Source organism: Ambystoma mexicanum, chromosome 4p, assembly GCF_040938575.1.
Source record: "Ambystoma mexicanum isolate Mex_15411 chromosome 4p, UKY_AmexF1_1, whole genome shotgun sequence".
In the NCBI taxonomy this organism is placed as follows: Eukaryota; Metazoa; Chordata; class Amphibia; order Caudata; family Ambystomatidae; genus Ambystoma; species Ambystoma mexicanum.
In genome coordinates, this window is record NC_090927.1 from 202,560,393 (window position 1) to 202,574,071 (window position 13,679).

Sequence of the window (13,679 nt, forward strand, 5' to 3'; positions counted from 1 at the left end):
GTTTAAATAGTGTCGGAGTGATTGGGTGTCTTCTTCCTCAGCCTCGCCCAGGTAAAAGAGTTCCTGTGTTCCAGAGCTAAGGAGTGGCACCAGCCCCACCCAGGTAAGAAAGTAGTCCCAGTTCAGGGAATAGTTCCTCCCAGCAGAAGGCTGGGGACTTCATCCTGCCAGCATTTGCAAAGGTGAGTATGCAGCATGGTCTGCTACAGGTAGGTCCACCCAAGCACCTTTGCAAGAATTATGAGCCCGGCGCCCCTGGCGCTGGGACTGAGGTTCCTTATGAGCCTGGTGCCAGAGGCGCCAGGACATGGTCCAAAGGGCCCCAATAGGGGTTTGCTGGAGCCGGGGACGAGGGTCAAGAGCCTGCTTCCGGGGATGCTGGGCTTGACTTGGCTTCTCGAGAGAAGTGCTCATGACATAGGGAGCCATTGGACCTCCTTTCTGATGGTAGAAATGTGGGCCTTGTGGGAAAGATTAAGGGCACATCTGAGGGTGTTGTTCTGTAGAACCTGTACTCTGTTCAAGTTGTGATTGGTGGAGCCTAGGGAAGGTGTGTTGCAGTAGTCCAATCAGGATAATATCAGAGCCCTCGCCAAAGTGAGGCAGCTGGTGGTGGATAAGAAAGGCTTACAGGCATTGTTAAGTTTATTTGTGTAGGCTGAGGATGAGATACTAGTGTTTATTTGTTTTTTGAGTGAGAGTGTAGAATCCAGACACACTCCTAAAGTTTTGACTTCTTTTGAGACTTTTATGATATTACCATCAATGGTGAAAGATTGGTACCTGGGGTCGAGTTTAAGGCGGGCTTGGGAACCGACGATAAGCAATTCAGTCTTATCATTGTTTAAGCAGAGGCTGTTTGTGGCCATCCATGCTTGGATTTCAAGGTAGATTTCATTAGGTTTTGCAGCATCTTTCTCATAGCACCCAGTGAGAGTGATGAGAACCTGGGTGTTGTCAGCATAATTTGTATATGTGACACCCAGGTCGTCAAGCGGGTCAAAGAGGAGCTTGGTAAAGATGTTGTAAAGCGTAGGTGAAATACAAGATCCTTGAGGGACTCCACATTGGATTGGGGCAGGGTCATCCGCAGCAGTGGGGGCAAAGACCCTGGTCGATCTGTCGGACAGGAAGGACCAAATCCAATTGATGGCATTCTGGGAGAATGCGGCAGCCGAGGGGAGGTGTTTGGTGAGAATTTGGTGGTCGACTAGGTCGAAGGCTGCAGACAGGTCCAACAAGAGCAGGATGGCCAGATTGCCCTTGTCTTTAGGTTCATCCATTTGGATTTTTAGCTCCAGGAGGGCCGTTTCAGTCCCGTGCCAGGGTCTAAAGCCAGATTGTCGTAGGCCTAGAAGGTTATTGTCTTCCAAATGTTGTATTTGGAGATTTGCCACTCTGTCTAATATTTTCAGGAGAAAAAGGGACAGTCGGGATGGGTCTGTAGTTGGTCGGTATATTAGGTTTTCTTGAATTGCCTTTCTCTGGCTTAGGCAATGCTGGTTCTAATCTTCTTTTACAAGTGTTCTTCCTTTTAAATCACATTCAGTTTGTTTGAATATCTTTCCCTTTTGGTTTTGGCAAGGGTGGTTACAATATTCTTTTGCACTCTGGTTAAATAGTATCCCTTTTGGCGTTGACAATGGTGGTTACAATGTTCTTTAACACGATCTCTCTTAAGATAAGAGTTGCACCCAAAGTGCTTCAAATCAAGTCGGTATTCAAAAGCTTTGTTTTGCGTCAGCGGTCTGTTTTGAAATTTCCCCTGGGTTACCTGAACCTGCATTAATTTACAATATGCAGCAGTACACAATGGTCCGTATGCCAGCACTTGCCATATTTATTAAGAGAGACAAGCATTAGGTTTGCAGTCATCAACAGCGCTATAACGACTCTAGCTGTAGCCACTTAAAAATGGGTACAATACAGAAGCACTGCTGTTCACCCACAGAGTATTGTTATTCACCTGTTGTAGATACTCTTAACTTTTAACCGTAACACAATACTATGATACACCACTGGGGGATGCCTATCCTGCCTGACATTTGCGCACGTTCTAACATTAGACGGCACGCACGTACGCGCCTGATCCTCTATTACAGAGACACATGACGAGTCACGGTCAACCGTTAATATTCTGTTTGGAATATCGGTTCGCCGCATAGGAAGCTAGGACGTAAGAGCGGCGCATAGAAATCAGCCACTACAACAACCAAGGTAAAAATGGAACGGAGCGAGAAGGAAGTGACTCTGGGTGCTCCATTTAGTGTTGCGCACTCATTGATGTGATATAAGATCAGCAGGTGAGCGCGCACCGCAATTCATGTGCTAATACCCAACCTGAGTGGTGAACTGCGCTCTGATGTCACACTCTGCCTCCTTGTCCCTCCGATAGCTCAGTTTCACAGAGTGAGTTTAAGACCATCCAATGGCCCAGTGGACCGTCTACTTTGGACCGTGTAGTCCTCATTAATGAACAAGTGGATAAAAACATTGTTAGTCAAACAGGTCAGTGACCTTGATTACCTTGACTTTTATCCAGTGGTAGGTGTCATTTTGAAACATGACACCTTAATAGAATAACGAATTTTGAGGTGAACCAGTTACACTTGTTTTAAACGGTGCGTGAGTATTACGATAAATGTTATTTTTTAGGAACAGATTGTGCACATAGCATATACAAATAAACATATTGTTTCCTATCTAATTGATTTGGCCTTGAAACAAATCTGTGACCCTGTACTCTTTCCTTTCTACAGGGCCACAACCTTAGTTTCCACATATGGTAAATGAGGACGGTGAGGTAAAATATACAGCGCTGGTCCGTTACACTCCAGATACCAGTGAGTCTGTCAGTGTTATTTTATCAAAGGCTGTTCTGAAGAAAGTGGGTCTAGTAACCACATACCACTGAAACAGGTAGACAGTAGAAACTGCAACAGGGGGTAGAACTGCTCCTACCCAACCACGCAGTTTTGCTCTGATCCTTACACGTACAAATAAAAGCAATAAGGGTCAGAAAAAGAGATCAGACGTCCTTTTGTCTTTGCAAATACACAACATGGATGTTATATTAAACTCTACATTCTTTTAGTCTTTTAGAGATTTTAGGGAGTTGTTCACGCTGTCTATAGGTCATTAAAATTGAATAATACCAGAAATAGACAGGTGAACTACATCACAATTGCTCTCTTTCCCATTTTAAAGTATGAATGACAGAGTGACCGATGTGAAGCGAATAAGACTACTGAGAAGAGTATCATTTGAAGAACATAGGAAACTATCTACCATCCTTTTCCTTTTCTTATTCTGTCTACTTTTAGATAAGCGGCACACCAGCGTAGCCTAGCATTTGCATGACAATATGCAGCTTTAGTTAGACAATCACGCTATCCTTGTGTCTCTGAGTGTGCAACTCTTTCAGATTACCTCCTCTCCAATACTATAATAAGTTTGAAGAATTTTGCAATGCATTATTGTACAGATGTGTTAGCCCGCTTCGTGTGTGAACAAATTAATTGTTAGGGCAAACCCTGTTCATTTGAATATTAGGCACCCTTTAATGATTTTTGTTACCAGAAAAAGACCAACTCACCGGTCTTTCCGTACGTCTCCGCTGGACCAGCTGCTCCTGTTTTTTCTAATGTCGGCTTCGCACAGGCGTCGGACAGCTCCGGAAATGTTCCTGTTGCTCGCGCCTACTGTAGTTGAAGCTTTCTCTGCTCCCCTCGCACTCCAGTGAACGCCACAGCCCGGAGCTGCACACAGGACCAGAAGTGATTTTCTCTCTCTCGGGACAGCTAGTCTTCGTACCGCTTCCCGCTGCGCATTCTCTACATTCTACAGGGCTTCCGAACTATGCCACTTCATCGTCACGGCGCCCCACTTCCAATACAGTGGCAGCTCTGTCTCTTACTTCTTCCTCCTGTCTCTGCTGCTCCCAGTGCTTCTTCCTAATGGTCCTCATCTGAAAGGCCTTTAAATGTTTAAAGGTCCCTCAAGTGTGGGTCATTACAACCACTAGACTGCACACTACAGTTTTGCAGCTCTTAGCTCCTCGTCCTTGTCTCGGTACTAAGAACAACTTAAAGTCCAAAATCTTCTTTTTCCTTTTATTCTCAAAATGTCAAGTTTACAATATGCCTTTAATACAGTATGGTTATTAGGAAAATTATACAGAGTATTCCCCCATTCTTCCTGACCTGAACCTCCTCTCATGTGATCCTCCCACAAAATACCGCCCGAGGGTCAGGATCAGTTAGTGGCTGCCTTTCCCTGGCCACACAAGAAGGGGTCCAGGCCAGGGTTTCTGGGATAATCACCTCTGATTCTTCACAGATTACTCTTGAAGGTTCTAGAATCCCATATATCCTTTCTGAATAAAGGTATCATTGTGAAAATACAACAAGGCTTTGAGGTTATGGTTGCATGGCTGCCGGAGGATGTACTGGGAACTTCAGTTAAAGTTTATAGAAAATGCATACACACTGCAGAGAACAAGCATACATTGATTTATCCACTAAAAGTCTCTCTGTAGAATCCGTTCAGTATATTGCAGACTAAGTAGTAATACCTAATTATATTAAGGCCTACTTAGGCAATTACTCAGTTTGGGAATACCTGAAAATGAATGTAATACCATAACTACTCTTAAAGTAACAGGAGCCTGACAAGGAATTCCCAAGGAAGGAAGGCGGTGTAGCTTATGTAGTGAAAAGCAGGTTGAAAGTATTAAATATCTACTGCTGCCATGTTCCTTCTTGACCCTCCCGAGAATAAAATATCTAGCAGTTGCCGGCTTTTGCTTGGATTAGTCCGATGGTACTGATAATGTTTGAAATGTTTTTATGAGCGGCAATAATGAGGCTTGTATATACCACTTGCGGTTTTGGAAATATATTGGAGACATTTAAAGTACGTTGTAAAAATGTATTCTGTTGTAACTACGGTCTAATACTTTTGATATGTGATGAAATTTGGTTTTGGACTATGAATGTATTTTGCATTTATATGTAGATAGAATGTTGATGTGTATTAAAAGACTATTGTTGTTGGCTGTATAATAGCATAATAAAAAAAATAGTTGTTCTACTTACCACTATTATTGCATGTATACTGTTCTTCAGATTAAAAAGAAACTTCTGATAATGATCACGTATATCTTTCAAAGAAATGTTTTTACAACAGGCTGCAATTTGCTCAAGTTCCTCTTAACAAAAATCATGTTGATTTCTTAAAAACAAATCATCTCACACCTTTTGAGCACAGTCACAGCTCCCGCCTCAAAGGAGACTTATGCCGCTTCCCACACTTTGCCTGATAAATGAATATTTACAAAGCACAACCTCACCCGAGCTTCTCAGCCCTAATATTTATTTATTTTAAAAGTTATTTTCACCAACAGGCAAAAAAGGATCATTTTCTTTGATTGTCTATACACTATTGAGTAAAATGCATGTTGCCAGTAGTTTTGTTTTCGTTGCACAGTACCAGGATGGCTCTTCAGGCTGTAAATTGCGCCTCATAAGACAATTAAACTAAACTACCGGATATCATCTCCAACATGGACACTTTGGGAGGCTCGTCCTTGTGCAAGTAAGGAGTGGCCAACCAGCACTCGCTATGTGGTATCCAACACCTAAGTATTTATTGGTAACAGTGACAACACTGAAGGGATGACATATGCTGATCTGCCTGAATTCTTATGTGTCCTTTGCTCTCCCTATTGGTTAGTAACCTAGCCAATCCTTCCATTTACTCTCCTTTGAGACCGCCCAACTCTCTCGCCCCCAACCTTGGGTATGGCTACGGTTTTATAAAGCATCCATCCGCCAAAGGCATCTTAGTGCTGGCTGGAAGGAGGCGATAAAAGGAAAAGGGAATCAGCGAGGAATGCACGGAGGAAAGATGGACGATTGCTCAAGTTATGACTAGCAGGTGGCAGATGATTCCAAAGTGAGTGGGACTAGAAAGCGGTTACTCATGCGGGTCCATCGCAAAAAAGGTACAACTAAAAAGACTGGTCATAGGAGTGTAAGAGTGGGCAGGGGTGTAGATAGTACGTTTGCCCTTCAAGAAGGACCAATCCCCCAACACGTTCAGAACAGGAAGCAAATGATTATTGGATAATAAAGATTGGGTGGTAGTACAATACGGAGCATTACAGGAAAGGGATGCTGAAGTATTCTGAATGATGTGTAAACTGCGTAACACACAAGCAGCCAGTGCCAAATACAGGACATGTCCATAACCAATTGACTCCAGCACTAGAGCCAAAACAGCGGTGCATGTAAGGTCCAATAACATGCAAAAAAGCAGTTGCTCCAGACTGCACAGATCTGTGAGGAACAACAATCAGTGGCAGCTGGTGAATTTTTGTAATGGAGGGGCATACATGTTTGCGTCAAATATGCGGAAGCGACCAAGCGCAGCGAGGGAGGGGGAGGTGAGGCCCCCTGAGAACATTTTTTAAATAATGGGTTCAAACTGTGCATTTTATAGCACGATATGGGAAAATTGGTAAAATGACGCAATTGGTTTTGCACATGGAAAATAAAACAGTAGATGCAAGCCACTAACAGTGCACATGAGCATTTTCAAACTCATTTTCATGATGCCTTTGGCCACACCATGTACCAGTATAAAAACATGTTTATGCTTCTGTGCCCATAAATGTCCATGCAGGATGCATCAATATATAACAGTATTACAATACAAGAGTTCTCAGGGAGTAAAAAAATCCACGCCACAGAAGGTAAGCATAACCAGACTAAAATGCCAATGTAGGCTAGTTTAACACGTGATTACACTTAGGTTTGCATTTACCCATGACGGCCAGTACAAAAATGCCATGACAAACAGACTATACGGGCAGATTGGCACTACAAATGTAAGCCAGTCTAGCCACGTAATAACACTATCTTTGCTTTACCCTGGAAGCCGAGTACAAAAAATTCATGCCACAGTAAAAACGTATATTACTATATGCCATGCCAGCCTAGCAACATAATAACACATGATGTTTGCTTTACCCTGGAAGAACAGTAAAGCATATTTACTGTGCATCCAGGGTAAATCAAAAAGGTATGCCATGGCCCCAGCAGCCACCACCCCTACATTTAGCAGCTCCGCTCCCCCTTCACACACGCTCTCATTCGACACTCTTTCACCTGCGCATTCATACAACTTCAACATTCAAAGAACTCCTTGCATTTATTAACATGATTATTATTATTTTTGTATTTATTGAGCGCAAATCTAGCTTTGAGAAGCAACGGAGCGGTTTACAGAGGTATACACCAACACATATACATAACAGAGTGCTACAGAGGTATACACCAATACATATACATAACGGAGTGCTTTACAGAGGTATACACCAATACATATACATAACAGAGTGCTTTACAGAGGTATACACCAACACATATACATAACAGAGTGCTTTACAGAGGTATACACCAACACATATACATAACAGAGTGCTTTACAGAGGTATACAACAGTACAGATGCATAATGGAGCGCTATTCAGATGTAACCATAGAACAGATATCCAGTTTAGGGTGGGATGCAGAGGGGCACAGAGAAGGGGTACAGCTGTACCGGGTGGTGGGGAAGAAAGGGGCAGGTGACGTCTAGCGAGTCAGGTGACGCATGGGGCGATGTGATGGCCTAGGTATTGAGGCAGAGAGATTCCTAGAAGAGGTGGGTCTTCAGTTCTTTTCTGAATTGTAGGAGCGTGGGGGATCCTTAGCTATTTTATACTATTCCTTTGGGAACTATTGATCATCATGCCAGGCACTAGAAACCCTGAACACTTACCTCGGGTAAACAAAACTCCAAGACAGAATCCACAAACGCATGGCCAGCACATTCTTTCAGCTCCTGAAAAGAGAATTCATTACCAATCAGTCAACATGGATCATATGATGCAACTGGAAAGGCAGTGTATATCACAAAAAAAAGACCCAATACAACTTGGGACTGAATTACTACTATAAGGTAAGCTACACACCAACATGGCAGCTGGTTTTGGCAGAGATGCGCATTACTTTCAAGCAGTTTCAGTAACTGAAAGGTACTTCATCTCTTCATGCAAGCTGGCCCCATGGAACTCTGGCAACAACCCTGATATTTGATGGCAGTAGCCTTTAATATGATGCCTATACCCTGATGCATGATGGTAATAACTGGAATATAATTGTAGTTCCATGTAATAGGAGTGAACAACTGGCATATCATATACGTGTCTGACATAGGAGAACAGTACCCAGTGTATCTTAGGCTGTACCCTAACATGTGACAACATTGCTTTACATAGGATTGATGTATCCATTATAAGATGAAAGTGACTTTCATGTGGTGCTAGTAGCTGACCTACAGAGGCATCTACTGCCACATGCTGGTAGTACTTGGCAAACAAGGCCAGCAAACTAGTCTAGGAAAGTAGTACTCTGCAGTATCATGAGAACACCTTGGCATATAATGGAGTACGCCACATAAAAGGGCTGCACATGATCTACAATTGCAGTATACTTGGCAAATGATGGCCCCCGTCCAAAATATAATGGCTGTACCCTGTGTGAGCAACAGAACTTATGAGACCATCAGAGATTCAACAGGGACTAGACCTGTCCTTCTAGCACAGAGAATGGTAAGACTGTGGCCGCCATACAATGTTTCTGCCACTGAAGTGTGTAATGGTGCCTGATGTCCGTTCCTTGCTTCATGCCGGGGATCTTAATCCCAGAGAGCTGGAGTGCATACACAGTGACTTAACAAATGGGACAATTGTGCGTTACCACTACTCGTGTATGCATCACCGACTAAGGGCAGTATTCTACTTCAAAGTTTGGTCCTTAGTCCTGCCCTGTCCCCTTTCTTGGATAGCTCAAACGCATCTGTGCCAATTTCATCCACCATCTGGAGGTTGGAGATGGATTGCAAACTTTATTCCACCACTCTAAATATGGATAGACTGAATCGTGGACCAGGTCATCCAACCATGTGTCAACGTGGATTAGGCCGCCATGATTATGTAGTTTATTAGGGCTCCAAATTGCCACTGTATACCTTTTCAGTGAAAACGTATTCACTGAATCAACGTGAGCAAATCAGTTGTATCATTCAGACCATGTTAATGCACATTACACTTTAACAGCCATCTTTCAGCAGTCCTTTGGAGCAGGTATTCTGCAGATAACCCCCCCCCCCCTCATCAGCCTTAATTACTTCCAGGATAATCAATTTTATATCACAGTACTTATTTCACAATATGTTTCACTGGGTAAGGGGCGGTTCATAACTTGTTTCTCATGAACTTTTGAAGAATCTTCCCAAATTCTTGTCGCGACTGATCATGTCGTTTTTGCCATAAATCCCACCCGGTTTTGGCAATTTATGAATTTCTTGCAACCATGTGTGATGAAAGGACTTCGGCTCTGCAGAGGTACAGGGCATGAGCAGGGGTTTATAAACTCCTACTCAGTCCCGCACTTCTACTAAACCGGCATTGCCGTCAATCATAATGGAGAAAATGGCAAACCTCCAGTGGTGCACCTTCTCCTCTTCAAGGTAGCATTGGCCAAGGGTCGGATATAATCTTCTAGCGGTGTGCAAGCAGTGAGGAACTGACCAAACAATGATAGCACTGTTGTCCCAAAATAAAAGCAATGTCCATTCAAGGTTCTATGAAAACATATATACTTTAATTAAGCTAATAATATAAACACACTATTAAAAAATGCTAACAACTCACCCTTATAAAGAAGTACACTGGATATGAAGACTTTTGCATGAAAGGGGCACTCTGGGTACGAAGACAGGGGTATGTAGGCCATTGTCATTGTAGCAAAGTTCATGTTCAAATGTATGTTTTGTGAAAATGTATTGAGTAGGGTCTTAATTGTCACTAAGGACCTTAAAACCAGGCCTGGGTGGATAAGCCCACTGAGATGAACAAGTTGCTTTCTTACCTGGTAACGTTCTTTCGATGGGATGGTCCGACGACGTATTCCATATCTATGACATGTAATCACCACAGCTGTGCTGCTTCGGAAACTTTTTTCGGCGTCTGCGTCCTGCGTCGATGACGTCGATGCGCCGTGTCGAGGACCTCCTCCGACGTCCGACGTCATCCGATGTGATAAGTAGGACGCACGACGCCCGTAGCCTCAGTTGTAGTTTTTCCCCCCAGAACGTGTGACATTAGTCAACTGCCAGTCAGACACAAAGCCTTGCGGAACGTAAGCTGCAATCGCAAAAGAAATTCTGCAGCGGGGAAGGCAGGGAGGGAGCGATATGGAATACGTCGTCGGACCATCCCATCAAAAGAACGTTACCAGGTAAGAAAGTAACTTGTTCTTCGAGGGGATTGGGTCCTCCGACGTATTCCATATCTATGACAGACTCCCAAAGCAGTATCAGAGCAAGGAGGAGGGAAAGAATTTAGAATCAAATTTAGAATTGCCAATCAAATAGCAGAGCAAAGGACCGCCTTGCCAAAGGCCAGATCCTGTTCTCGGATGGAATCGAGGGAATAGTGACGTACAAATGTATGTACTGAAGCCCAGGTGGCTGCATCACAGATGTTGCGAATAGGAACACCCCTCTGCAGGGCAGTAGATGCCGCCATAGCCCTGGTAGAATGGGCCCGCAAGCCAGCCGGTGGGTCTTTACCCGCCAAGCGGTAACACTCCGAGATGGCCAAAATAATAAAGTCTGTTTCGTCACAGCCTGTCCCAAACGCTTTCCAGCGTAACCAATAAAGAGTTGATCGTCCACTCTGACCTGGGACATGAGTGAAACATAAAAGCTTAAAGCTCTCCTAGGATCAAGCCTATGGAGCCTCTCCTCTTCCTTACCAGGATGCGGAGGAGGATAGAATGCCGGAAGAACAACCTTCTGGGCCAAATGAAATTCCGAAACCACCTTCGGAAGAAAAGAAGGACGAACTCTAAGGACAACCCTGTCCTTGTGAAATACAGTGAAGGGTGGCTTAACTGAAAGTGCCTGTAACTCACTCACTCTGCGAGCGAAAGTAACCGCAACCAAAAACACAGTTTTCAAAGTCAACAGCCTCAAAGGGCAAGAATGCAAAGGCTCAAACGGAGCACCCATAAGAAACTTAAGAACAAGATTTAAATCCCAACCGGGCACCAGGAAAGGTAGTGAGCCCTTTCAGAAACTGTGAAATTAAAGGGATTTTAAAGTACGAACACTCTTCAGACGAGCGCTTAAAGATGGACAGCGCCGCCAGGTAACCTTTAATGGTACCCACTTGCAAGCCCCTGTGGGCCAAAGAAAGTAAAAAGGACAGAACCATGGGGATGTCACATGCAAAAGGATCCACATTCTGAACTCTGCACCAGTTGCAGAACTTACGCCAACGGCAACGGTACAGAGACTTTGTTGCTGGCCGTCGGGCCGAGAGCAACACCTCCATCACATCTTAAGGGAGGTCCCAATCCTTATACCTCAACCTTTCAGAAGCCAAGCGTGAAGGTTGAGGGATCTGACCTCTGGATGGAGAACCTGACCCCCCCTCCCATGAGAGCAGATCGTCTCGGTAGGGAAGACGACGTGGAGGGCCGATGGACAAGTCGAGAAGGTCCGGGTACCACGTCCTCCGAGCCCACGCCGGATCAATGAGGGTCATCCGGGAACCGAACTTCCGTAACCTCCGCAGCACTTGCGGGATGACGGGACTGGAGGAAACGCGTACAGCAGCAGGAATGACCACTCCACCACGAACGCGTCTCCTAAGGCTCCTTTTGAAGGAAATTCCCGCGAGCAGATCCTCTCGCACTTCCGGTTGATACTGGAGGCGAAGAGATCCACTTGAGGGATCCCCCAAAGGGCGAAGATCTCCAGGAGAATCTCCTGAGCCAACTCCCACTCGTGAGAGATCGTGTTCTGCCTGCTCAGAGCGTCCGCCGTCACGTTTTCATCTCCGCCCAGATGAACTGCCGAGATCGAAACTTCCTGCTGGATGGCCCAGAACTCGAGCTGCATCGCCTCCCTGCACAGAGGAAGTGACCCTGCCCACCCCCCCCTTTTTGTTGAGGTAGTGTATGGCCACTGTGTTGTCCGTCAGGATCAGGACATTCTTTCCTCGCACAGTCGGCAGAAAAGCCTTCAGGGCTGGCCTGACGGCCCTCAGCTCCAACAGATTGATATGGAGTCTGGACTCCGACGGAGACCAACGACCGCTGACTGTCAGCTCGTTTGCATGAGCTCCCCATCCCGTGAGGGATGCATCTGTCACGATCGTCACCTCCGGCCAGGGAAGCCAAAATGGAGCCCCCTTCATCAAGTTGCCTTCGACGGCCCACCACAGAAGGTCCCGGGCGACCGAGGGCGGCACCTGAACCGGGTCCGACATCCTGCCGGAGGACTGCGACCATTGCATCTTGAGTGCCCACTGCAAAGATCTCATCCGCAGGCGAGCCTCTCGCACCAGAAGAATGCAGGATGCCATGAGGCCGAGCAACCTCAACAACTCGAACGCTGGGAGCGTCTGGGCATGCGGAAACTTGTGCACCATCTGCTGAATGTGAAGAGCCCTCACCTGGGGAGGAAAACACTGCCCCAGGGAAGTGTCGAGCACGTCTCCGATGTACTGGAGCCGCTGTGTTGGCGTCAAATGGGACTTCTTTAAATTGAGGGAGAAGCCCAGCCTGTGAAGGGAGTGGCAGGTGACAGACAGATGATCCAGGACTTGCTCGGGAGAGCTCCCCCTGATCAACCAATCATCCAGGTAGGGGTAGACGTGAATTCCCCCTTGCCTGAGATGCGCTGCCACCACCACCATGAGCTTGGTGAAAACCCTCGGGGCGGAGGTCAATCCGAACGGCAGGACCCGAAACTGAAAGTGCGAGTCGCCAACCGCGAACCTCAGGTACTTCTTGTGCTTGGGATGGATCGGCACATGGAAGTAAGCATCTTTGAGGTCGAGAGACACCAACCAGTCCTGAAGCTGAAGGGCCTGGAGGACTTGAGAGAGAGTAACCATCTTGAACTTGTCCTTCCTGAGGAGTTTGTTCAAATCGCGCAAGTCTATGATGGGTCTCAATCCCCCGTCTTTCTTTGAAATCAAAAAATAAGGGGAATACTATCCCTTGTTCCTCTCCGCTACAGGCACCAGTTCTATGGCGCCTTTCTCCAACAGGGCTTGAATTTCCTGCGCAAGGAGCAGATCCCGACTCTGCAAAGAGAGGTTCCCCGGTGGATTGTCGTGAGGCCTCTGCCGAAATGTAAGACAGTAGCCGTGGGTTATGATCTCCAGAACCCACACATCTGAAGTAATGGCACGCCACTCTACAAGATGCTGCGCCAGCCTTCCCCCAACCGGCGAACCATGGGACATGGCCTCATGACTGAGTGGTAGCGGCTGCAGCGTTACCTGAGGGCAAAGAGGCAACCGCCCGAGCGGCCTTGGCACCACGGGTACCCTGTCGTCCACCTCTGGTACCCCTGTGTTGGCCTCTTTGACTGCCAGCTCCTCTCGCTTTAGTGAAGGACGAGTAATAGCGAAAGGAACCACCCCTCCATAGCTGTCCCCTAGGACGAAAAGGCGGAGGTTGGCGAACTGCAGCGCCCAACGACTTCGCTGCAGCTTTGGATGTCTGCAACCTCTCAAGGCTCTCGTCAGCCTTGCTGCCAAAAAGGTGTTCACTG

At 46.0% G+C, this 13,679-nt stretch overlaps 1 protein-coding gene across 2 annotated transcripts in view; it reads right to left on the bottom strand.

The window, feature by feature from the left end:
* The window catches only part of INTS9 (integrator complex subunit 9), a 1,072,683-nt gene that overhangs the window by 825,457 nt on the left and 233,547 nt on the right, over positions 1–13,679 (bottom strand). For both annotated transcript variants that reach the window (XM_069605700.1, XM_069605699.1), the window contains one exon: positions 7,824–7,886. In XM_069605700.1, the coding sequence (XP_069461801.1) occupies positions 7,824–7,886 (63 nt within the window). The remainder of the gene's footprint in view (positions 1–7,823; positions 7,887–13,679) is intronic.